The sequence below is a fragment of the Rhinoderma darwinii genome, chromosome 1, assembly GCF_050947455.1.
Source record: "Rhinoderma darwinii isolate aRhiDar2 chromosome 1, aRhiDar2.hap1, whole genome shotgun sequence".
In the NCBI taxonomy this organism is placed as follows: Eukaryota; Metazoa; Chordata; class Amphibia; order Anura; family Rhinodermatidae; genus Rhinoderma; species Rhinoderma darwinii.
In genome coordinates, this window is record NC_134687.1 from 662802664 (window position 1) to 662829919 (window position 27256).

Consider the following 27256-nt stretch of genomic DNA (forward strand, 5'->3'; position numbering starts at 1 on the left):
TTTACCTATGTTCGTCTCTGCAAATGGTCCCTTAAGTGCTTACCAGTTCTCAGTGTTCCCATTCCTGCTTCCTGTCTCCCGTGCTATCCTGGTCCAAGTGCCGTCTAGAGTTGGAGTCGTGTTGTGCTGAGTACTATGCCTGTCTTGCCATACTACACCTAGTGTCGGCCTGCTGCCAAGGTCCCACCGAGCCTATCTTCGCTACTGTCAGAACTTACCACAGGTACACCTATTCGAACTATAGACTTTGACATGTATCCTGTTGGCCAGCTGCCATACCGTCAAGGCGGTACGGCCCAATGGGTCCACGCACCCAACGTGACAATACGCTTAGGCCATGGAGTCCGCTGGTCAGCCTAAGACTAGGCCGATCTGGGAGACCTGCGTCCACGACAGGACCAACTCCTCCCCCAGTGAATTCCACTGGACAGCGGCTTGCTGAACAAGATGCAGCCTCCTCAGCTCCTGTTCCAACTGATCCTCTTTCTACACCTCCTGTCAGCACCAGGGTTGATCCCCGATTCTCTCTACCACTACCGCAACGTTACAACGGAGACGCAAGTACCTGCAGGGGATTCCTCAATCAGTGGCAGATCCCCTTCTCTCTTCATGCCAGAGCATTTCCGACTGATGGCGCCAAGATTGCCTTCATTGTTTCTCTGCTTACTTGCAAGGCCCTAGCGTGGGCGAACCCGATCTGGGAAGGACAGGGAGCAGAGACCCGTGACTTCCAGGGGTTCCTCCGGACATTTTGTACTGTGTTTGAGGAACCTGGACGAGTTTCGTCGGCAGCGGCCTCCTTGCTGAACCTGCGCCAGGGAGACACCTCCGTGGGAGAGTACGCCATTCAATTCCATACCCTGGCAGGAGAGCTGTCCTGGAACGACAAGGCCCTGGTGGCTACATTCTGGCAGGGATTGTCGTCCGAGATCAAGGACGAACTGGCTGCTCGTGATCTGCCAACCAACCTGGACGCCCTCATTTTGCTTGCCATCCGGGTTGATAGGAGGCTCCGGGAACGATGCCAGGAGATTCGTCGGGTGAGAAGACTCCCTAGGCTGGCTCCTACCTTCCAGCAGTTCCTGTTACCCTCACCAGGTGGCCCACCTGAGGAGCCTATGCAGGTAGACTGGCTTAAATTATCCGTTCAGGAGAAAAAGCGCAGATGCACTTCGGGACTTTGTCTTTATTGCGGCTTCGGATGCCATGTTGTGCGCCTGTGTCCTCAGAAGCCAAAAAACCCCAATGCCTAGGATTGATTGGGGAGACAATCCTACGCGATACTGGGCTGGACAGACACTTTTCTTCTAAACTGTCTATCCCCGTGACGATTGCGTCCGGCGAGAAGAACCACTTGGTCTCTGCCTATCTTGACTCTGGGTCCGCAGCCAGTTTTATCTTCAAGGATCTAGTGGATCTCCTCCAGTTGCCTACGACCTCTCTGGAGAGGCCATTGATTGTCGCCTCGGTGAATGGGCTACCTCTGCCAGACCGCTGAGGCTTCAGGTAGGGGCTCTGCGTTCCGAACTCATCTCATTTCTTGTTCTACCCAAGGCCGTCAAACCTGTACTGCTTGGCCTGCCCTGGCTCCGACTACACGCCCCAGTTCTGGACTGGAATTCCGGAGAGGTTCTCCAGTGGGGTCCCAACTGCCTTGACTGCTCCATCTGGCCCCGCCTCCTCCTCCTCAATCTTTGACAGGATTGCCCTCTAATTATGCTATGTTCTCGGATGTCTGCAGGAAGAAGGAGGCGGAGTCACTGCCCACACCCCGGGCGCATGACTGTCCTATCGAACGGGTGCCTGATGCATCCCTTCCCCTTGGTAGGATATATCCTCTCTCTTTGCCAGAGACTCAGTCCATTTCCGCTTATATTAAGGAGGTTCTGGAGAAGTATTTCATACGGAAGTCCTAAGCCCCGGCAGGAGCCGTATTCTACTTCGTCAAGAAATACGACGGCTCTCTGCGACCCTGCATTAACTACTGGGGTCTCAACCAGATCACGGTCAAGAATAGATATCCGTTGGACATTGATTTCAGAGCTTTTTGACCGCATAGGAGGAGCTAAAAAAATCTCCAAACTAGATCTGCATGGGGCCTACAACCTAATCCGAATTCACCGGAGTGACGAATGAAAGACAGCATTTAACACCCGAGACGGGCACTATGAACATCTGGTGATGCCTTTTGGCTTGTGTAATGCTCCCGCGGCCTTCCAAGAATTTGTCAATGACATCTTCCGGGATCTCCCCTATGATTGTGTTGCAGTCTATATTGATGATCTCTTAATTTTTTCCCCAGACCCGTTGACTCATCAGAGACATGTCCGTTAAGTTCTGCTGCGATTGAGGGAAAATCGTCTGTATGCCAAGCTGGAGAAGTGCATGTTTGAGAGGAGTTCTCTACACTTCCTGGGCTACACAATCTCGGACCAAGGTCTCAAGATGAATCCGTAAAAAGTAAAGGCCGTACTGGAATGGTCACGCCCTCAAGGCTTAAGGTCCATACAGCGTTTTCTGGGATCTGCCAATTTTTACCGGCAGTTCATCCCGAACCTCTCCTCACTGACATCTCCCATCTCTACCCCCACCAAGAAAGGCATGAACGACAAGGTGTGGACTCCAGAGGGGGAATCCGCATTTAATAGCCTGAAGAGTGCCTTCACGTGAGCCTCCACCCTCCATCATCCTGATGTATCTCGACAGTTTTAGTTGAAGGTGGACGCCTCCTCTGTTGGTGGTGGTGAACTCCTGTTCCAGAGAGGTTCCAAGGGCAAGCAATGGTATGTGGTTATCACTCTAAACTCTTCTCTTCCGTAGAACGCAACTACTCGATTGGGTATCGGGAGTTATTGGCCATCAAATTGGCCCTGGAGGAGTGGAGGCATCTACTAGAGGGCGCAGTTCATCCCATCTTGATATTCACGGACCACAAGAATCACACCTATCTCCAGACAGCCCAATGGCTGAACTCTCATCAGGCCAGGTGGTCACTGTTCTTTGCTCGGTTCAAGTTTCCACTACCATCTGGCCGACAAGAATGTGAGGGTCGATGCCTTGTCCAGGTTGTTCGAGACAGAGGACACCATGGAGTCTCCACAAAATATTATTGATCCGTCTTGCATTGTCTCTGTCAACCCCCTGCAAGTTAGAAACATCCCTCCGGGGAGGACATTTGTGCACCTGGCAGACAGAGGGAGAATCCTCCGCTGGGGACACAGCTCCAGACTGGCAGATCACGTGGCTACCCGTAAAACCAGAGACCTGATTGCACGTAATTTCTGGGGGCCCACGCTGCCCAAAGACATCATGGACTTTGTTTCATCCTGCTCGGTGTCCGCAACGAACAAGGTTGCTCACTCCAAACCTGCTGGCCTGCTCCAGCCGCTGCCTATGCCCGATGCTCCCTGGCAGCATATAGCAATGGACTTTGTTACGGACCTGCCTCTGCGGGATGCAGTGTGGTCTGGGTGGTGGTGGACCGATTTTCGAAGAAGGCTCACTTCGTTCCGCTGACCGGTCTACCTTCTGCTTCTCGACTGGCCAACCTTCTGCTTCACGACTGGCCAACCACTTCATCCAACACATCTTCCGCCTGCACGGCTTACAGCGGCATATCGGGTCTAATCGGGGGTTTCCGTTCACCTCAAGGTTCTAGAGAGCCCTCTGTAAACACCTCAATGTAAATTTGGACTTTTCCTCAGCCTACTATCATCAGTCCAATGGTCAAGTCGAGAGGATCAATCAGATCATGGAGAACTACCTACGACACCATCTCCAGACAGCATGATGACTGGGTGCAGCTTTTTCCTTGGGCCGCATTTTCGTACAATAACCATACAAGCGAGTCCACAATAACTACACCGTTCTTCATAGTCTACGGCCAACACCCACAAATTCCTTTCCCAGTGTCCGTTATGATGTCTGAGGTGCCTGCAGCGGATTCTGCTTTTAGGGACTTCCTGCAGATCTGGCTCTAGACCCGATCCTCCATTCTGCTGGCGGTAGACCGCATGAAACGTAAGGCAGACACAAGGAGAGGACAACCTCCCAGGTTTCTTACAGGTACCAAGGTCTGGCTGTCCTCCAGAAATATCGGCCTGAGGGTGTCATCATACGAGTTTGCTCCAAGGTTCCTCGGACCCTTCGAGATCTTGCAATGGATCAACCTTGTCTCCTACAAGCTTCGGCTGCCTCCTGTCCTCAAGATCCCCAACTCCTTCCATGTCTCCCTCCTGAAGACTGTGGTCCTGAACGGCTACACCAAGATTCCTAGTCCTGCAGTTGCTCCCAGCGGTTCATCAGATACCGTCAGGGTTAAGGAGATCCTGGAAACCAGGAGAGTAGGAGAAATAACTTTTTATTCGGTGGATTGGAGGGGGTTTGGTCCAGAAGAGAGGTCCTGGGAACCAGAGGAGAACCTCAATTCCCCTACCCTCCTGAAGAAGATTCTCTCCCGCTCTGGTCCCAAGAGGAGGGGGCGTAAGAGGGGGGATACTGTACTCACCTCTTGACGGCCGCAGCCATGGATCAGTGAGCGCTGGCCCGCATCTCCTCCTCAGGAGACGCCAGCACTCACTTCCATTTCACTCTGTGTCCCGTAGGGTGCACCTGCGCGCTCGGTCTTAAAGGGCCAGCGCGCGCACCTCAATCTGTTACCAAATTCGCCCATGATCCTGGACTATAAAGGCACTGCCCCTCCCTGCGTTGCCTGAGAGTTGTTGTCGTTTACCTATGTTCGTCTCTGCAAATGGTCCCTTAAGTGTTTTCCAGTTCCCAGTGTTCCAGTTCCTGCTTCCTGTATCCTATATCTTGTGCTATCCTGGTCCAAGTGCTGTCTAGAGTTGAAGTCGTGTTGTGCGGAGTACTATGCCTATTTTGCCATACTACGCCTAGTGTCTGCCCGCTGCTAAGGTCCTATCCGAGCCCATCTTCGCTACTGTCAGAATTTACCACAGGTACACCTATCCGAACTATAGACTTTGACTTGTATCCTGTTGGCCAGCTGCCATATCGTCAAGGCGGTACGGCCCAGTGACAACGTGACAAATTGCTTGTTTTCGTTAAATTTCCTCTTCCAAAAAATGAAATAAAAAAAAGTCATCAAAAAGTTGCATTTGACCCAAAATGGAACAAATAAAATCTGCATCTTGTCCCGCAGAAAACAAGCCCTCACACATCTCCAACAACCGAAAATTAAAAAAAAGTTATGGCTCTAGAAATGCGTAGAGTAAAAAACAGCTTGACGTGGAGGAATATTCCTTCCTGTAGTACAACATAAAAAAACTATATAAATTTTATAACGCCGTAAACGTACTGACTCGCCAAATAAAGTTAACGTAATTTATACTGCACGGGAAACACCATAAAAAGAAAAATAAATAAGGAAACATTTTTTGGGTCCCTAGCCTCCCAGATAATGATGCCAGTAAAAATTATAGATCGTCCCAGGAAAAAAGACCCTGATCCAGTTATGTGGCTAGAAATAACAAAAAAGTTATGGCACTAGTAAGGCGGTGCTGAAAAAACATCCCTATGTGCAGGTCAAAGGGGAACATTCCTTCAGTTTCTAGAAGTAGTTATCAAGGACCTAGTATTTAGGAACCAGGAAGGGGAGGGCCATAGCACATCTGCCAGTAGCGTGGGCGCCCGTATCATACCAGGGCTTCACTTTCCAAGCAAAATTTCCCAAATTACAAAAGAGAGAAAGTCACAAAAGGGGCACTACCAAGCAAAATCCACGCTCCAAATGTTGATCTAAAACTATTTCTTAACCCCCACCCGCAAGAGTAAGTAACTGTACGTCGTTGCGGGAGGTTACTTCCCTCACGAGGACGCATAGTTACGGAGTGGTTTCCGGTGCACATTGTCGGCGACAGTGTGCACCAGGAACCGGGAGGTCAGCTGTCGCTGACAGCTGACACACTGCTCTTGCCGACCAGCGGTCCTTTGCCGCTGATTTCCGTTAATAACCCCTTAAATTCGGCGATCGGTTGCAATCGCCAAATTTTAGGGGTTTCTAGCATATCGGCAGACCGAAATCGCGGGGTTTGCCGATAGTTAGCATGGCAAACGGAAGCCAAACAATGGCTTCCGTCTCTGCCATGGACGGAAGCTCATCAGGACCAACGGATAGGCTTCGTGTCAGAGTGACAGGAAGTTACTGTGTCGTTCCCAATGAACACTGTCGGCGACAAGGTGTGCATCGGGAACTGGGAGATCAGCTGTCCCCGACAGCGGACACTCCAGTGTTGCCGATCAGCGGCTCATCGTCGCTGATTTCGGCAATTAACCCATTAAATGTGGTGCTCGATTGCCATCACCACGTTTGTAGCACATCTGCAGCCCCCATGCAATTGTGGGGGCTGCTGATGCTTGTGATGGCATCCGGAGGCCAGGCAACAGCCTCTGGGTCTGCCATGTATGGAAGCCTATGAGGACCAGCCTCAGGCTGGTCCTCGTAAACTTACTGTCAGAGTGACTGCGACGTCACACTGACAGTTGGAATACCCAAAACTAGGTAGTGTACTGTATTCTAGCAGCGATCAGAACTGCAGGTAAAAAAAGAAAGTGTAAAAAGTAAAAAAAAAGTTAATTACAAAAGGTTTTATAAAAGTGTAAAAATAAAAGTTTTTGTTTTCCTGTAATCAGTCATATATTATAGGAAACAAATGAAACAGTTAAAAAAAAAAGTACACATATTTGGTATCACCGTGTTCATAAACGACCCAAACTATGAAACTATAATGTTATTTTTTACGCACGGTGAACGCCGCAAACAAAATAAACGGAAAACTCTGTCAGCATCACTATTTTTTGGTCACCACCCCTCTCAAGATATAGAATAAAAAGTGATCAAAAAGTCGCAATTATTTTATAGAAACTTAATTTTATTGCACAAACGCTGCAAAACTTAAGAAACTAAACACATATGGTTTCGGCGTAATCGTACCAACCTGCAGAATAAAGTAAAACGTAATTTATTGAGCACGGTGAAGGCTGTAAGAAATAAAGAATGTAAAGCGACAAAATCGCTGTTTTTTGGTTACTTTAGCTCTAAAAAAGATCCTGTGGGGTCAAAATGCTCACTATACCCCTAGAAAAACTCCTTGAGGGGTGTAGTTTCCAAAATAGGGTCACTTTTGTGGGGTTTCCACTGTTTTGGTCCCTCCGGGGCGTTGCAAACCCGACATGGCACTGAAAACCAATCCAGCAAAATCTGCGCTCCAAAATCAAAAAGGCGCTCCTTCCCTCCTGAGCCCTGCTGTGGGTCCAAACATCAGTTTATGACCACATGTGGGGTATTGCCGTAATCGGGAGAAATTGCTATACAAATGTTGGGGTGCTTTTTCTCCTTTATTCCTTGTAAAAATGAAAAAATTATGTTTCCACAAGAAAAAAAATGTGATTTTTATCTTCACAGCCTAATTCCACTAAATTCTCCAAAAAAAACTTTAGGGTCAAAATGCTAACTATACCCCTACAATGCCTTGAGGGGTGTAGTTTCCAAAATGAGGTCACTTTTGGGGGGTTTCGACTGTTTAGGTACCACAAGACCTCTTCAAACCTGACATGGTGCTTAAAATATGTTCCTAAAAAAAAGGAGGCCCCAAAATCCACTAGGTGCTCCTTTGCTTCTGAGGCCAGTGCAGAATCTGGGCAATAAATATTGAGTTGCATTTCTCCGGTAAAACCTTCTGTGTTACAGATTTTTTTTTATTACAAATGAATTTTGGCCAAAAAAATGAAATTTGTAAATTTCACCTCTGCTTTGCCTTAATTCCTGTGAAACGCCTTAAGGGTTAAAATACTTTCTGAATGTGGTTCTGAATACCTTGAGGCGTGCAGTTTTCAAAATGGGGTGATTTATGGGGACTTTCTAAAAAAATGGCCTATTGAAATATTCTTGAAAATATGAGAAATTGCTGCTATAGTTCTAAACCTTGTAACGTCCTAGAAAAATAAAAGGACGTGAAAAAAAACAATGCAAACATAAAGTACACATATGGGAAATGTGAACTAGTAACTATTTTGTGTGGTATTACTATCGGTTTTACAAACAAATACATTTAAATTTAGAAAAATGAAAATTTTAGCTAAAATGTGAAGTTTTTCACAAATAAATATTGAATTTATCGTCAAAATTTTATCACTAACATAAAGTACAATATGTCACGAGAAAACAATCTCAGAATCTCTTGGATAGGCAAAAGCATTCCGGATTTATTACCACATAAAGTGACACGTCAGATTTGAAAAAATCATCTGTGTCCACAAGGCAAAAATAGGCTGTGTCCTAAAGGGGTTAATACTAATTAATTCAGCAAAAATAACCTTTGGTGTCAAAATTCTAACTATATCCATTGAATTCCTCAAGGGGTGTAGTATCCCAAATAGAGTTACCTTCGGGGGATTTCCACTGAACTGGTACTACAGGGGCTCTGCAAATGTGACATGGCGTCCAGAAACCAATTCAGCAAAATCTACATTCCAAAATCCAAATGGCACTCCTTCCCTACTGAGCCCTGCCGTGTGTCCAAACAGCAGTTTATGAGCACATATGGGGTGTTGTCATATGGGGTGTTGCTTTACAAAAGTGGAGGTTCTTTTTCTTCTTTTTTTTTCCTTGTGGAAATTAAAACAAATTGAGCTAAAACTACATCTTACTGGAAAAAATAGCAATTAGACCTACCGGTAATTGTATTTCCAGGAATCCATCATGACAGCACTACAGGAGGTTGCCCTATTGACCTCTGTAGGGACAGGAAGACAGAGAGGTTAAAAGGCCCCTCCCACCACCCACTTGCCAGTGTTTTTCAATTACTACACCAGGATGGATGCAACCCTATTTTATTTCTAGGGATAATAACTGACATGTTAAATGCACAAATCAGAATTCAATAAGGGAGGGATGTAATGGTGCTGTCATGATGGATTCCTGGAAATACAATTACCGGTAGGTCTAATTGCTATTTTCCAGTACATCCCTCATGACAGCACTACAGGAGCAATACCAGATTATAATGCTCAGGGCGGGACTATGGATTGAAGGACTTTCCGTCCAAAACTTAAATCCGTATCGGACAGAACATCGAGCCTATAATGTTTGCAAAACGTATGATGGCTTGACCAAGTGGCAGCTCTGCAGATTTGGTCCATAGAGGCTTCTCTTCTTTCTGCCCAGGATGCCGAAACTGCCCTCGTTGAATGGGCTCTGATGCCTTGTGGGGCACATAGTCCTTGGGACTTGTAGGCTTCTTGTATGGTGGTTTTTACCCATCTCGCTAGAGAGCCTTTTGAGGCTTTCTTTCCTCTATTCTTTCCCCCAAACAGGAGAAATAGATTTTTATCTAGTCTCCAGGAGGAGGTTCTATCCAGATACTGAAGAATTGTTCGCCTGACATCCAGGCAATGGAATTTTTCTTCTTGTTGGTTTTTTGGATCTGGATAAAAGGAAGGTAGAATTATTTCTTGTTCTCTATGGAAAGCAGTAGATACCTTTGGAATAAAGGAAGGATCCAGCTTTAGGATGATCTTATCCTCTTGTACTTTTAGGTACGGTTCTATGACTGACAGAGATTGTATTTCTCCAATCCTTCTTGCTGAAGTAATAGCGACTAAGAATGCAGTTTTTCGAGTTAAAAAATGCATACTAATTGTGTCGAGCGGCTCAAAGGGGGGGGGCTCACAAAGAGTTGGTAAACACCACATTCAAATCCCAGGTAGGAACTGATTTCTTTAGGGAAGGTTTCAGTTTAGAGACCGCTTGGGTGAATCTTCTGATCCACTGATGTTCAGCAAGAGGAGTGTTAAAAAATATTACCTAAGGCTGAAATCTGTACTTTTAAGGTACTAGGGCTAAGCCCTTTCTTGAATCCCGATTGTAAAAAATCTAGGATTTTCGCAATGTTGGGAGAAAAGGGGTCTGGTCCTGGGTTTCCATGCCAGGAACAGAATTTCTTCCAAATGTTTTGATAGATTTTAGAGGTAACTTCTTTATGACTTGATAAGATAGTTGAAATTACCTCATCTGACAGACCGTGGTTCCTCAAGATCTGCCTTTCAGGATCCAGGCTGACAATTTCAGAGTTTCTATTCCCTGAAAAAATAAGGGACCCTGGGAGAGAAGATTCTCCTTGACTGGGAGCATGATAGGGTCTTCCAACGCTAGGTATTTTACGATTGGAAACCAACTTCTTTTTGGCCAATAGGGAAGAATAATGATGAGCTTTGTCAAATCTTCCTGGATTTTTCTTAATACCATTGGTATTCGAGGAAACGGAGGAAAGGCATAGGCCAGATCCATGTCCCAGGGTTGGGACAATGCATCTACTCCCAATGGGTTGTCTCTGAGATTTAGGGAGAAGAATGTCTCTACTTGAGAGTTTTTCCTCGTGGCAAACAGGTCTATTTGTGGATAACCCCAATTTCGGGTTAGGGACAGAAAGACTTCCCTGTTTAGGGACCATTCTCCAGGGTCTACTTTTTCCCGACTCAGGAAATCTGCTGATAGGTTCTCTGAGCCTTTTAGGTGGACTGCAGAGACTGATAGGACATTTTCTTCTGCCCAACTGAAAATTTGTGTAGAGAGGGCCTGAAGAAGAGTGTGTCTTGTTCCCCCTTGATGGCGAAGAAAGGACACTGCTGTCGTGTTGTCCGATAAAATTCTTATATGCTTCCCTTTTATGATGGGTGAAGCTCTTCTAAGTGTCTCCCATACGGCTCTTAGTTCTTTGAAGTTTGAGGACATCATCTTCATTTGAACAGGCCATGTGCCCTGAAAGTGTTGGTCTTGGATTACCGACCCCCAGCCGTGTTTGCTGGCATCTGTGGTAATCACTACATAAGGAGAAGTTCTCCAGGGGACTCCCTTGTCTATGTTGTTTGTGCAGAGCCACCACAGGAGGGATGATTTCACAGTCTCGGAAATTAGAATTTTTGAATTCAGGGAGTTTTGTTTTCGATCCCACTGGGACAAGATCAGATTCTGTAAGGGTCTGGAGTGAAATTGGCTCCATGGAATAGATTGGATGCAAGACGTCATCATTCCCAACATCTGCATACATTCCCTTATGGAACAGGCGTCTTTCCCCAAAAATGTCCTTACTTCTGCCAGTAGGAGTATTTGTTTCTCTCTTGGGAGGAAGGAATGTTGAAGGGAGGAGTCCAGCAGTACTCCTAAGAAGACCTTCTGTTTCTGGGGAGGAAGACTCGACTTCTGAAAGTTGATTATCCATCCCAATTCCTGTAGTAGGGAAAGAACCTGTGACCGATGACTGACTAAGATAGCCGGAGTATCTACCGTCAACAAGAAGTCGTCTAGATATGGGATAATTACTATACCTTGACTTCTTATGAATGCCATGATCTCTGCAATAACTTTTGTAAAAATTCTGGGGGCGGAGGAAATGCCGAAGGGGAGGCAGACAAACTGTAAGTGGAGAATGGAAGGACCGTCCTGAATTGCGAATCGGAGGAATCTCTGGTACGCGGGGTGGATAGGAACGTGATAATACGCATCCTTTAAATCGATCGTACACATTGATGCCTCTTCTCTTATTAGAGGAATCGTTGATCTGATAGACTCCATCTTGAATTTTCGATATTTCACCCATTTGTTTAGGACCTTCAGGTTGATAATTGGCCTGTAGGAACCGCTTGGTTTTTTGACTAAGAATATTTTTGAATAGTGGCCTTTGCAGATTTCGTTGTGGGGAACTGGAGAAATGGCTCTCAATTTGAGTAGTTTCTGGACGTCCTGGATAAGGATCTGATGAAGGTCTTTTGCTTGGTACTGGGTTATTAGAAATTTCTCCGGAGGAATGGAGGAAAATTCTATTTTGTACCCTTCTTCTATGATCTTTAGAACCCAGGGGTTCTGGGTTATTCTCGACCATTTGGGATAAAATTGTAGGAGTCTTCCTCCTATGCTCTTGGCGTCATTGCTTTGAGGGCTGGAATGAATTATTTGGGTTAAGGAGATATCCTCGACCCCTTTTTCCTTTGGGGTAACTCCAGCGACCGGACTTCCCTTTCCCGCTGTAGTTCTGTAAGGTAGGATCCCTCTGTTGGCGAAATCTTCCAAACTGAGGGGGTTTTTTTGGTTTCTCTTCAGGAAACCCCTTTTTCCTATCTGTTGCACTTTCCAGCATGTTATCGAGGAGAGGACCGAACATCAGAGACCCTGTAAACGGGATAGAACACAATTTGTTCTTGGACTTCGTATCTCCTGACCACATTTTGAGCCATAATGCTCTTCTAGCAGCATTTGAGAGAGCCCCATTCCTGGCAGCAAATCTAATAGATTCCGCTGAAGCGTCTACCAAGAATCCGGTTGCCATTTTTTAGTAAAGGTAGAGATTCTAATAGATCTTGTCGTGATGTCTTCATCATCAAATGGGTCTCTAGCTGGTTTAGCCATATAAACATTGCTCTTGCTACTGATGTGGCCGCGATATTAGTTGAGATCAAGGCAGAGGAAGATTCCCACGCTCTTTTCAGTAGTCCGTCTGCCTTTCGGTCCATGGCGTCCCTCAACTGCGAGGAATCTTCAAATGGGATTGCGGTTTTTTTAGCAACCCTGGCTACTGGGACATCTACTTTTGGGATCTCATCCCAAGGCTTAGTGTCCTCTGGATCAAAGAGAAGTCTGTTTTTAAAATCTCTAGAAATTAAGAGCCTTTTTTCTGAATCTTCCCATTCAGTTGTCACCATTCTTTTAAGATTTTCGTTTACCGGAAAAACCCTTGTTTTCTTTTCTTTTCCGTTAGACCTCCAAACATCTCATCCTGGATGGTATGTGGTTGGTCTTCTTCGGGAATATCCATGGTTTCCCGTATTGCTTGAATTAAGGTATCCGACATCTCGGAAGAGAAGAAGAATTTTTTCTCTTGAGTGGAAGAAGTTGAAGGCAAGAGTTCCTCTCCTTCTTCTAACTCACCCTCCGATAGGTAATAACACTCCTGCTCAGAGTCAGACCCCTGAGAAGGAGGACAATATTTTTGATCCACTTCAATCTTGCGGAGGGGCGAGGGAGGCTACTGACTGACCCACTTCTTCACGAATCATAGCCCTAAGTTCAGACATGAACGTTGGTTGTTCCTCCTTTAGTATTTTTGCAATACAATCCTGACACAATTGTTTCCTATGGGACTCTGGCAATTTTTTTGCACAAGTCGCACATTTTTTAACCTTCTTTTTATCAGTTTGTCTCTGAGAGGAATCTTTTTCCTAGAGAAAACAGAAGGTAGGTAAAGTATGGTGTACATACATAAGGGGTCATAACCCTTCCCCAAGGGTGAGACTCACGTGGCCCTGGGACATATCTGGAGTTCCATCAGGACGAGGAAGTTCCATACCGCGACAGGTAACAGGCAATGCAATATGCAATCCACAAAAATAATCCAAGTTAGAGTTATCAGCTCTAACTACATACCTGTGCATGTCCCTTTAAATGCGGGCGTTTTGAATTTCCCGCCTTCCAAGATGGCCACGGACCGGAAGTAGCCCAACGTCATCTCCGGTCGGCTATTAGTCTCCAGCATGTTTTCCTTTGGAGTGCAGCCACGTTTATGGAGCTGCCGGTCCCCGCCTGGTCCGCGGCCAGGCCGAAGCCTGCTTGGGAAAACCCAGCCCCCACACACTACCCGAACCCTGCCTAGGATTCCTCCGGTAGGTGTCTCAGGGTGGGAGCTAAGGGACCCCTCGTTCGAGGGGTGTTAGCCTGGGCTTTAGGGGGAAGAGAAGGGGGAGTGCACGGACCCCCCGATCTTGCCCCCTGCCCGAGTTTTCTTTCCTGCAGTAACACAGGAGCGACGTCTCTCTGCTCCTGACCCTGTGGGGACAGGAAGAACACTGGCAAGTGGGTGGTGGAAGGGGCCTTTTAACCTCTCTGTCTTCCTGTCCCTACAGAGGTCAATAGGGCAACCTCCTGTAGTGCTGTCATGAGGGATGTACTGGAAAAATATATTTTTCATCTTCACTGCCCATTTCTAATAAAATCTATGAAACACCCGAAGGGTCAAAATGCTCACTACACCCCTAGATTCCTTTCTTGTGGGCTGTAGCTTCCAAAATGGTGTATATTTGGGGTTTTTCCTATGTTTTGACACCACAAGACCTCTTTAAACCTGACATGGTGCCTAAAATATTATGTAATAAAAAGAAAGCTGCAAAATCCTAAAAAAAAAGCATTAGAATTTAATTACAAATTTTTTTTTGAAATGTCACCTTCACTTTGCTTTCATTCCTGTGAAACGCCTAAATGGTTAAGAAACTGCTGTTTTGAATACTTTTCGGGGTGCAGATTTTAAATGGAATGTTTTATGGGGGTTTCTAATATATAGGCCCCTTAAAGCCACTTCAGCACTGAACCGGTCCCTAAAAAAAAAAAACAGGCTTTTGAAATTTTCTTGGAAATGTGAGAAATTGCTGCTAAACTTAGAAGCCTTGTAACGTCCTAGGAAAATAAAAGGACGTTCAAAAATTATTTTTCTGCTGCTCTGCTCTTTTAAATCCACTGGATAGTAGGGGCTGTGTCCTGCGCTCCCAATCTTGCCAGCACAACTAAGGCGCTCTCCCAATCTTCCCAGCACACCTCAGGCGCGCTCCCAATCTTACCAGCACACCTCAGGCGCGCTCCCAATCTTCCCAGCACAACTCAGGCGCGCTCCCAATCTTCCCAGCACACCTCAGGCGCGCTCCCGTACACAGGCTCCTCAGCATCCAGAGCCTGTGTTTCCTGTACTGCAGCCTCTCCAATCTGGACTTCCCTCTCTTTCGGTCTATGCTATAACCGCTTCTTTCTCAGAGGTGAAATCTGTAGATTATTTCTGATACACTTATGCCTTCTACAGAGCTCCTGGCTTGTAAATCTTCTCCCCCTCCCCCATCCTCTCGCTTTGTCGGTATGGGTATCGTAACTATCATCTTCTTCATAGTCAGCTGTTCATACAATCTACAGAGCTCCTGGCATGTGTGTCATACATTGTATGGGCATCATAACGGGGGATCCTCTGCATAGACTATGAAAGGGATCTCCATAGAGACAAGTGGAGGGGAGGGGGACAGTTGTATTACACATACAAGGAGAGGGAGACATACCATGGGACGACTTTACATTTTGGATTATATTTCACTGTAGACTTTTATGTAACATGGACAACACAAAAAATGTGCTGTGACCCCACGAGCCCCTATCAGCATTGATGTGGTGTTTAAGAGGTTAAACTGAGTTCTCTCAGATCCCGGATCCATAGGTCACCTTGTAGAGAACTTCTATGTGCAGTCACAGCTCCCTCAAGTCCTGCACTATGTGTAACACATTGTCTGACGTGTAAGGGTATGTGCACACGACAACGGCAATTCCGTCTGAAATTAAGGAGCTTTTTTCAGGAGAAAACAGCTCCTGAATTTCAGACGTAATTGCTCGTACCTGCATTTTTTACCGCATCTTTTTCGGACGGAATTTGGAGCTGTTCTTCATTGGAGTCAATGAAAAACGGCTCCAATTACGTCCCATGAAGTGTCCTGCACTTCTTTGACGCGGCCGTAATTGTATGCGCCGTCTTTTGACAGCGACGCGTAAAGTGACAGCTCGTCTGCACAGGACATCCTAAGACCCATTGCAAGCAATGGGCAGATGTTTGCAGACGTATTGGAGCCGTCTTTTCAGGCGTATTTCGAGGCGTAAAATGCCTCAATAATACCTGAAAAGTGGTCGTGTGCACATACCCTTACTGGAATGTAGAACTAAGGAGGAACCCCACCTTAACAAACCTCCCAATTCACTTTCTAAATTCATTATTACTGACCTCTGGTAACACCTCCTGGAATTTCCTCCTCCACTTCACTCTTACACGGTTGATCGCCCCTCACCTGCTCTTCTTCATCATCCTGCGCTTTATTATTAGTGAGATCTTCCTCCTGATATCACATATGTAACAATTCAGTACAATACAGCAGAGAGGGCGAAGAATCTAACAGATCAACATAAGAAACCACCAAAATCTATGACCCCATCTATGACCGCAGAACCAAAAACCTCCACACCCCCCTATATAGATCTGATATAGGGCTCAGCTTCATCTACCTGATGATTCTCTGGGACATTGTGATTTTCCTCTGGACAGTCCTTGGAATACAGAGGACTGGGACATCTCTCTGGTGGATTTCTCCTACTGGATCCATCTGTAGGAAACACACAGTGACTGAATACATGACTACTGTATATCTGTCTATATATCAGACACTTCTCTCTACACTTCTGTTTACCGATCAGAGCCGAAATCACAATGTTGAGGTCCTCACTACCTGTGTCGATGATCCTGCATCTTGTAAGCCGCAGGCCTAAAGTTGACTGTGACCCACCAGAGTGAATGGCGGGGCGCTGACGGCTCCCTGCTCCACCATAGTATTTAACTGTATCTGTGTTCTGTGGTCGTGGATACACATGAAAGTGGCGGGACACAGGGCGCCTCTATATCGAGAGTTCCCTACAACCAAAAAAAGTGTCTGGGCGTCAACTGCTTATTAGCCTCTTAAAGCCTGTGTACACCTCTGTAGGCAATATTGTCTATACATTATTATTAACCCCTTCACAACAGCCATATGGCTATATACGTCCCAACTGCTGATGCCCGGGCAGTTGTCACATATATAAACGTAGGCAGAATGGGACAGAATTTAATGTGTACAGCGCTGCACTTTCATGTCTGCCGGCTCTCTCCACAAGTGCAAGAACATCTCCCCCTTAGTTTCATCAAACTTAGATGCCAAACCCCTGCAGATAGCACCTTAACCCCCCTGTAGGAAGTGCCACACACCCCTGTAAACAGCGCCACCGCCCCCTGTAGATTGCGCCACTAAAGCTCCCTCTAGGAGCGGAATCCCTTGCCAGAGAATTGTGCTCCTAGAGGGAGCCCCTCACGTCTCTGTCCATATATGGACAGGGAGAGTGATGTCAGGGACTCCTCCGGGAGTGGAATCCACGGCCTATTTAAGAGAGAGGATCATTTCTCAAATCGGACGTGCCACTTTAAAGGGTATGTGCACACGGGGCAGATAAGCTGCAGATTTTCTACAGAGTATTTAATTGCGGGAAAATCTGCAGCGTGTTACAGCTGCAGCAATGAGGATGAGATTTCAACAAATCTCATCCACACGCTGCGGAAAAAACACGCAGAAAAGAAGTGCGGTGCAGATTCTCAATTTACAACATGTCAACATCTCCTGTGAAAATGCTGAGGAATCTCCACACAGAAAACCCGGTCAGAAGTTCCGCAGTGTTTACACGGTTATACTGACATTATATAGAAAACTATTATACTGCCGGAGTGTGCCGATGATAATACACGTCATGTAGAAAGACGATTATCGGCACACTCCGGCAGTATAATAGTTTTCTATATAATGTCAGTATAACCGGAGGTTCTCTTTAATATTACAAGTTATGGTACTAGATTCTGGAGATGGGACGGTGATCCAGGGATTTATTGTGATTTCCAGATTTGGGGTCGGGGGAGGAGTTTTCCCCTAATGAGACAATTGTCATCCTCCTCATGGGGGTTTTATCTTCCTCTGGATCGACACGGTCGGATTATAGGTTGCACTTGATGGACTTGTGACTTTTTTCCTCCTTAGTAACTGTACAACACAGAATGTATGGGAAGGTTGTAACGATCAGTAACTTCTCTTGTTTTCTGTCTGTTTTATGAGTCTATATAAACCTTCTTAAATGGTGATTATTAAAGTTAGTTTTTAGTCTCTACCCTTTACTAATCCCTTTATATGAGTTTTGAGGACACTATTTTTTCTTAAATGAATTGCAGCCATTATCGGCGTCCTGCAGAAGTTCTTCGTTTGTGAACTACTAGTCTAAAGCCGGTCATACACTCTAGATGTCAGGTGAACCATCGATCCTCCCCTCCTCCATGTACATGAACGCTCGGTCGGGTGTGTATGTGTCTTCAATAGGGGAAAGTCGCTGCCAAACTCCTCTGATAGTGACTTATCTACTAACAAAAGGATCCGGCATGTTGAAATTCCACAGCCCGATCCTTCTCTCTCCGAACATCTGACGTCCGGGGAGAGTTGGGAAGTCGCCATATACATTAGAAAGTCAGCAGGTCCGGGCGACATACATCTAATGTGTATGACCAGCTTAGCACCCTGGTGGAGAGTGATGACTGGCAGGAACATACACCTGGTACGACTGCCCATCCTCCGCACTACAGATGAGCGGCATGTCACAGAATATGATTGCGTTGCTCCTCCCCACAAATGTGCCGGACAGGAGGTAAAGCAAGGAACGTGTGTTTGGAGCTCCGGCATCGGCCCCCAAGAAACGTCTGTCACACCCTCAGATTTTATGATCAGGCCCACAAAGGAAAAGCTGTCAATCATTCTGTGTGGGCGGGGGATGCAGGACTCACAGGCTCTCTCTAGGAGTCCTGGCAGCATTTAGAAGGGAACCTGTCAAACATTCTGAGTGGGCTGGGGATGCAGGACTCACAGGCTCTCTCTAGGAGTCCTAGAAGCATTTAGAAGGGAACCGGTCAATCATTCTGAGTGGGCGGGGGATGCAGGACTCACAGGCTTTCTCTAGGAGTCCTGGCAGCATTTAGAAGGGAACCTGTCAGTAAGTTTGGAGTCATAACATTGAGCATGTCGTTATGTAGATGGAGTTTAGTGTTCCAAACCTGCCCTCGTCAAAACCCTCCGTTTCAGCAAAAGTAAAAGAAGTTACAAGTTACTGAGAGGAGTCCAGCGAGAATGAGAGCATGAACATTACACACATGAAGCCGAGGACGGTGCACCTCGCTTTCCTGCGCTCGTACAGCTCTGGGCTTCATTTGTGGCAAAGACAAAATCTGTCTGGTGAACGGAGCGCTCTGGATTTATTGGACATATACAGGAAACATAAGGATCTAACGTGAGGTGAAAAGAGCAGAAATTGTGGAGCTCCTACATTACACGTCATTGTACACACGTGTATATGTACTGAACATGACGATATTAAGACTTCAACATGGCCGCCAGTCCAGCCTGTGCCCCCAGTAATGCCAATATATATATATCTGTCTCTTCTCACCTTGTGATGTGCGCGGCCGGTACTCCTCCATCATGACCTCCTCGTACAGATCCTTGTGTCCTTCTAGATACTCCCACTCCTCCATGGAGAAATAGACAGTGACATCCTGACACCTTATAGGAACCTGACACACACAATGATACAGTCATCACCCGGACACCTCCAGTGCTGTTACTGTAGAAATTCCCAGCATTCCCAGTAGTGTCACCTCTCCAGTCAGCAGCTCAGTCATCTTGTAGATCAGTTCTAAGATCTTCTTCTCATGTATCCTGGAGTGAGGGGGAGGCTCTGTGATGGGGCTCTGACTACTGCTCCATCCTCCTGACTCATGGATGATGGGAGTCGTACAGTCACCCGATGTCTTCTTCACTATTGTGTACTCCTGTGTATGGAGAGAGACACTTAGAGAACTGAACACAGTATTCCCCCCTCAGTAGAAAGAGGGAGATTGTGACCCCGCTGTATAGAGCTCTAGTGACCCCACATCTGTAATACTGGAGACCTCACCTACAAAAAGACATTGAGAAAATAGAACGAGGCCAAAACTAAAAAGGAAATAATATTGGGGGGACTAGATGGACCATGTGCTCTCCTCCTGCCGTCATCTTCTATGTTTCTATATAGAGGTCATCCTGATCCTCCTGGTTCCTTGTCATTGCTCTACAACATTACTATTGCTGCATTGGTGACATGACACATAACTGACCATATTGGTGGCTGATCTTCAGCTTTTCTGCTGGTGGCTTCTTGACGTCACTTGGAAGGTCTAGACGCTGTTATACAGGACACTGGATTCTTCCTATTACTTCCTATTATGTATTGTCCCTTCCCTATGTGTGACTTGTTCTATAATGTAGAAATGTTTACCTCTCCGCTCAACAGGTAGATGATCTCCAAGGTGAAGTCTAATATTCTTCTGCTCATCTCATTCCTGTCCTTGTCCATCCTTGGTGGGTCACTCAGGAGAAGGAACGTTGTGGAGGAGAAGATGAGAAAACTGGAGGAACTGGAGGATCTAGTACTGCAGACGTCTTTATGGAGAAAGGAGAAGATGGAGATCATACAGGGGACATCATCATGTGTAACATACAGAACCTCACTTATTCATCATTGAGAGAAACATCTTCTCAGAGCCGTCACCACATGGAATAAAGGGGTATTCCCAACACGGACATTTCTCCCCAGGATATGCCAGAAATGTCTGGTAGATGCGGCTCCACCTCTGGCCGTGCTCGGCTGTTTCTGGACCTCCTATACAAGTGAATGGAGAGAGTCGTGCACATGTGTGGTCACCTCTCCATTCATTCTCCACCTGGATGTAGTCATCACCTCACCAGGCGGGTCGGGGGACCTGACAACCCGACACATGGCGGATACTGGGGAGACATTGCTGACATCTGACAAGACGTGGTGCACACTATGCAGTCAGTGTTTGATATGAACTGTGAGGTTCTGCAGCAGCTGAGGTGACATTATATATAGAGAACATGCAGTGTGATCTCTTATCACCATGTTACAGCGCAGGTGGAGCGGAGCAGAGTGATACATTGTTTAATGGGATAAGATTTAGTATAAACTTTTATTTTACTCATTTAACCCCTTCCTGCACAGGACATTTACCGCTCAGGAGTTGTTCACATGACATAGGGAAGACCGGACACCTGCTGCAAAGGCCGGAGACCGGAGAGAACTGCGATTACAGCCATTTAACCCCTTTGATGCTGCGGTCAATAGTGACTGAGGCATGGGTTTGAGGTTTGGGAGGAGGCTCCTCTGTGAGATCATCCGAACCTCGAGATTGTGGAGTAATGATGAGTTGTCAATTTCAATTGTGAACAGAAACAAAAAAAACTTCCTTACAAAATGTTTTATTATGGATTTTTTGGAACTATAAATAATTGTTATCACCCCAAAAATAATGTCCGGACTTATAAATGATGATATTTTACGACTTAGAAACATTATTGTAAACTGTCTTCCCATTTGCGGTCAGGACTGGATGACATTATTCGGGATGGTGTACGAGTTATTCCAGAGAGACCCCAACACGAGGACAACGTCTCCCCCGAGTTTATGTGAGAGTGAAATACGGAGTCAGACTTGTCTCACCACTGAAGGTTATTTCCACCGTGGTCATAAAAAGCCGATCCTGGAATTATAACAGAGCTACAAATAGTTCTTGGTCTTGTACAGATAACGGGGTGTCACTAGTAAGACAGATATAGATTATACACATCACGTCATTTATCTCATCCGCTCTCTACAATGTCAGGGTCAATATGTCAGTTGTACAACAGTTAGGGTATGTGCACATGACCTCTTTTCAGATGTAATGGAGGCGTTTTACGCCTCGAATTACGCCTGAAAAGACGGCTACAATACGTTGGCAAACATCTGCCCATTGCTTGCAATGGGTCTTACGATGTTCTGTGCAGACGAGCTGTCAAACTGAACGTCGCTGTCAAAAGACGGCGCGTAAAATTACGCCTGCGGCAAAGAAGTGCAGGACACTTCTTGGGACGTAATTGGAGCCGTTTTCATTGACTTCAATGAAAACCAGCTCCAATTACATCCGTAAAAGACGCCGCGAAAAACGCGTGCACTTGTAAAAACTTCTGAAATTCAGGAGCTGTTTTCTCCTGAAAACAGCTCCATAATTTCAGACGTATTTGGCGTTATCGTGTGCACATACTCTAATGGTGCGAATACATAAACCCGTTCTAGATAGTAACAAGACAGACGAAAGCAATCCATCAGTCATGTCCAAAGGCGGCCATCCCCATGACAACACTGAACGTCATGGTGCGGGGAGAAGTATGGAGCGGGTTTACAGGCTGAGCCCGCTCCAATGGAACCCATGAACGGAGCCCTGACACAGATGTGAACGAAACCTAAGCAGGCTAAAAAAGGTATCAACTATTTGTATATAAGACAGTCTCTCTCCTCTTTGTATATCCGACAGGAGAGAGACTGTCTAATGTAAATAGAGGAGAGAGAGAAACGCTGATACAGTCTCTCTCCTGTTTACTTCATAATTACCTGGCTGTAGTGGCTCCTCCTCCTTGGTTCTCTCCTTTTCCCTTTAGAGCCCGCAGGATCCAGTGTGTGTCCTCGGGTTCCTTATGCTCTAGTGCCCCTCCCGCCAAAATGTGAAGCCAATACCGTGGGGTCGGGACTGAGATCAATTTCACGATTCTAATAAAAATTTGAATCGTGCTGCAATAAAAGGGCAAATTAATTGAATTAATTTGATTAGGTGCTCAACCCCAGCAGCAAGTGTATTACAGCTGACACGTCGCACTAAGGCCCCATGCACACGGCCGTGCCTGTAGTCACGGCACGCGATGATGGGCACGGCCACCGCGGACAGCCACTCGCATTTTCGGCCCGTGCTCCCATACAAAGTGTGGGAGCAGGGCCCATAAAATGCAAAATAACTAACGTGTTCCATAATTTGCAGTATACTTCTACGGCCCGAACACCTTCCCTCAAATATATGGGAAGGTGTCTGTGGTCAATAGTAGTGGATGTACATGGGGCCTAACGGCCAGGAACAGAGAGAACTCCAATCCCGGCTATTTAACTACTTACAGTGAAGGAAATACGTATTTGATCCCTTGCTGATTTTGTAAGTTTGCCCACTGTCAAAGTCATGAACAGTCTAGAATTTTTAGGCAAGGTTAATTTATCAGTGAGAGATAGATTATATATAAAAAAAAAAAAAGAAAATCACAATGTCAAAATGATATCTATTTATTTGCATTGTGCACAGAGAAATAAGTATTTGACCCCCTACCAACCATTAAGAGTTCAGCCTCCTCCAGACCAGTTACACGCTCCAAATCAACTTGGTGCCTGCATTATAGACAGCTCTTACATGGTCACCTGTATAACAGACTCCTGTCCACAGACTCAATGAATCAGTCTGACTCTAACCTCTACAACATGGGCAAGACCAAAGAGCTTTCTAAGGATGTCAGGGACAAGATCATAGACCTGCACAAGGCTGGAATGGGCTACAAAACCATAAGTAAGATGCTGGGTGAGAAGGAGACAACTGTTGGTGCAATAGTAAGAAAATGGAAGACATACAAAATGACTGTCAATCGACATAGATCTGGGGCTCCATGCAAAATCTCACCTCGTGGGGTATCCTTGATCCTGAGGAAGGTGAGAGCTCAGCCGAAAACTACACGGGGGGAACTTGTTAATGATCTCAAGGCAGCTGGGACCACAGTCACCAAGAAAACCATTGGTAACATATTACGCCGTAATGGATTAAAATCCTGCAGTGCCCACAAGGTCCCCCTGCTCAAGAAGGCACATGTACAGGTCCATCTGAGGTTTGCAAATGAACATCTGGATGATTCTGAGAGTGATTGGGAGAAGGTGCTGTGGTCAGATGAGACTAAAATTGAGCTCTTTGTCATTATCTCAACTCGCCGTGTTTGGAGGAAGAGAAATGCTGCCTATGACCCAAAGAACACCGTCCCCACTGTCAAGCATGGAGGTGGAAACATTATGTTTTGGGGGTGTTTCTCTGCTAAGGGCACAGGACTACTTCACCGCATCAATGGGAGAATGGATGGAGCCATGTACCGTCAAATCCTGAGTGACAACCTCCTTCCCTCCACCAGGACATTAAAAATGGCTCGTGGCTGGGTCTTCCAGCACGACAATGACCCGAAACATACAGCCAAGGCAACAAAGGAGTGGCTCAAAAAGAAGCACAGTCTCCAGACCTTAATCCCATCGAAAACTTATGGAGGGAGCTGAAGATCCGAGTTGCCAAGCGACAGCCTCGAAATCTTAATGATTTACAGATGATCTGCAAAGAGGAGTGGGCCAAAATTCCATCTAACATGTGTGCAAACCTCATCATCAACTACAAAAAACATCTGACTGCTGTGCTTGCCAACAAGGGTTTTGCCACCAAGTATTAAGTCTTGTTTGCCAAAGGGATGAAATACTTATTTCTCTGTGCACAATGCAAATAAATATATATAATTTTGACAATGTGATTTTCTTTTTTTTTTTTTATATAATCTATCTCTCACTGGTAAAATTAACCTAGCCTAAAAATTCTAGACTGTTCATGTCTTTGACAGTGGGCAAACTTACAAAATCAGCAAGGGATCAAATACTTATTGCCTTCACTGTAGATGCCTTGGTCAATAGCAACTGCAGAATTTAAGCTGTTAAAATGAGGGGGTAGTCCTCTGACAGCTCATCGGCTCCTCCCGACGAGATCACGGGGTGCAGATGGTTGTCATGGCAGCCTGGGGGGGGGGGTAATGAAGGTCTGCCATCTTTCTACTCCTATTAAGCCCCAATAGTTCAAGTCGCCAAGGGAAGTAGTACAATTTGTTAAAAGTAGTCAAATAAAGTTTTTAGTTATGTTCAAAAATACTAAAATAACTTCCCATTTTTTCTCTAAAGTAACGTAAAAAAAACACTAAATAAACATAACTGGTATCACCGCATCCGTAAAAGTCATAACCATTACACTTTAACCCCTTAAGGACGCAGCCTTGTTTCGGCCTTAAAGGACGAGTGTCACGGAAAAAATATATCAATTTGCATTTAGTGTTTTATTATAAAATCTTTTATTTATGTGTGTGTTTTACTTTTTTCTAACTTTTACTTCACTATGGGGGCTGCTATGTTGTTTTTCATCTCCGTATGTGTCGATTAACGACACATACAGAGATGGAATACGGCAGCTACAGTGCATAGGAGTCAATGAACGGCTCCCGTCTATTGATTCTGCTCTCTCGCTCTGTACTGTGCAGACTCAGGTCAGAGTCACACAGAGCAGAGCAGCTGTTTGCAGGGAGAGAGCAGGCGCTATCTTGAAGACCAGCTGCACTGCAGGTAAGGTCTGTGTCTCTGCATGTCCCACTCTCTATCTCACAGACCCCCGCTCTCGTGCCCCCCCCCCCCCCTTGTATGAAGGACACACAATGAAACTGTACTGGGAAAGCCCTGAACGATAAATCTCTAGTTGTGCTGAGACTGTTTGGGGATGTGATTAATGAACCTCTCAGTCTCAGCACAACTAGAGAGATTTACTGTTCAGGGGTCTGGGAAAGCTGGGTGACCACCATTACCCCTCCTACTGGAGTATGAGAGGTTCATTAGTAACATCCCCCAACACACTCCAGTAGGAGTAATGGTGGTCACCCAGCTTTCCCAGACCCCTGAACGATAAATCTCTCTAGTTGTGCTGAGACTGAGAGGTTCATTAGTCACATTCCCAAACAGTCTCAGCACAACTAGAGAGATTTACCGTTCAGGGGTCTGGGAAAGCTGGGTGACCACCATTACCCCTGCACTGGAGTGTGAGAGGTTCATTAGTCACATCCCTAAACGCACTCAAGTAGGAGGGGTAATGGTGGTCACCTAGCTTTCCCAGACGCAGATATAACCAGGAAAGAGCTGGATGGATGGGCTGAGGGTGCACAGGGTTTTTGGCGATCCCCCTCTGTCATGTGATCGGACCTAGGTTACCGGTTCATCAGACGGGGTTCATGTGACTATAAATCTGTCCATAACAAGAGACAGTGCACTCAGGACAAGCCCTGCCCTCATGCCGTAGTTGTGCGGTTCTGTCTGCAGTGATGGCGGTGGGTGGCTCTGTCACCCGCCTCCCCCATCGGGTCATCTCAGGACAGAAGGGGTTTCCGGATTGGAGACACAGCGCCGCACCTGTCCTCAGGTTGTGTCTGGTATTGCAGTTCACCTCCATTGAAGTGAATAGGACAGAGCTGTAATACCACAAGCGACCTGAGGACAGGTGCGGCGCCATGTTTTCCTGGACGACCCCTTAAAGACTTTTCCCGTGTGTGTGTGTGGCAGAGCGGAGTGTGCACGGGCGCCGCTGATACTTCATAGCCGCTTATCATCTGTTTTGAAGAATGAGCCGCGAGCACCCCCCCCACACACACACAAATCCCCCAAACACGCAAAATCAAGTGTAATCAAGCATTTTTTATGTGTTTTTTTGCACGTAATATGTGCAAAAAACAAAACATGTCAAATACACGGCGTGTGAACTGGTCAACTGAAAAGTCATTCACTTCACTTTCATCATTCTAAGGCTGGGTTCACACGACCTATTTTCAGGCGTAAACGAGGCGTTTTACGCCTCGATTTACGCCTGAAAAAGACGGCTCCAATACGTCGGCAAACATCTGCCCATTCATTTGAATGGGTTTGCCGACGTACTGTGCAGACGACCTGTAATTTTACGCATCGCTGTCAAAAGACGGCGCATAAAATAAGAGCCTCGGCAAAGAAGTGCAGGACACTTCTTGGGACGTAATTTGAGCCGTTTTTCATTGAATTCAATGAAGAACAGCTCCAAATTACGGCCGTAATTGACGCCTCGCAAAACGCGAGTATGAGCAATTACGTCTGAAATGATGGAGCTGTTTTCTCCAGAAAACAGCTCCGTCATTTCAGACGTAAATGCAGTTAGCGTGTGCACATACCCTAAGGGTATGTTCACACACAATGTTTTCAGCTGAAAAATCGGAAGCAGAACGCCTACAAGCATCTGCCCATTGGTTTCAATGGGAAATACGGCGTTCTGTTACGTGGTAGTTTTCCAAAAACGGCACATAAAAAGACGCCCGACCAAAATGAAGTGCACATCACTTCTTGGGACGTTTTTCATTGACTTTATAGAAAACCAGCTCCAAAAACGGCCGTTAAAAAACGCGAGTTTGATTAAAAAATGGCTGAAAATCAGGATCGGTTTTCCCTTTGTTTAGTAAGTGTGTGAACATACACTTAGTCTTTTGGTGTGTCCTATAACTTCTTCCAGCTGCAGAATCACACCCAATATGGCTGCCGGATACTGCTCAGCAATTTGAAGACACCTTTTCCTGGCTTGTGAGAGGGGGGTGAGATTCCCTCCCACATTTACAGCAGCTGTGAGTCAGGTTGCTTTGCCTTATTCACCTTGCTGTAATTCTGGGAAGTGCTCCCCCTGGTGGCCAACATTGGAAAACATGTCAAATTATTATTTCATTTTTAATACTTTCCACCATACGGAAGAAAAAAAAAATACAGCAAAAAACTTAAAAAATATAATAGAAATAAGTAACGACACTTAAAAAAAAGGTTTAATTTGCGACACATTCCCTTTAACCCCTTAAGGAC

General features: G+C 45.9%; 1 protein-coding gene across 1 annotated transcript in view; it reads right to left on the bottom strand.

Moving 5' to 3' along the window:
• Positions 1-27256, bottom strand: part of LOC142664530 (uncharacterized) — a 162294-nt gene that overhangs the window by 21740 nt on the left and 113298 nt on the right. The window contains exons 2-6 of the mRNA XM_075843686.1: positions 19958-20121; positions 19299-19472; positions 19091-19214; positions 16091-16188; positions 15813-15924 (exon numbers count right to left, since the gene is read on the bottom strand). Of these exons, the coding sequence (XP_075699801.1) occupies positions 15813-15924; positions 16091-16188; positions 19091-19214; positions 19299-19472; positions 19958-20035 (586 nt within the window). The 5' untranslated portion in view covers positions 20036-20121. The remainder of the gene's footprint in view (positions 1-15812; positions 15925-16090; positions 16189-19090; positions 19215-19298; positions 19473-19957; positions 20122-27256) is intronic.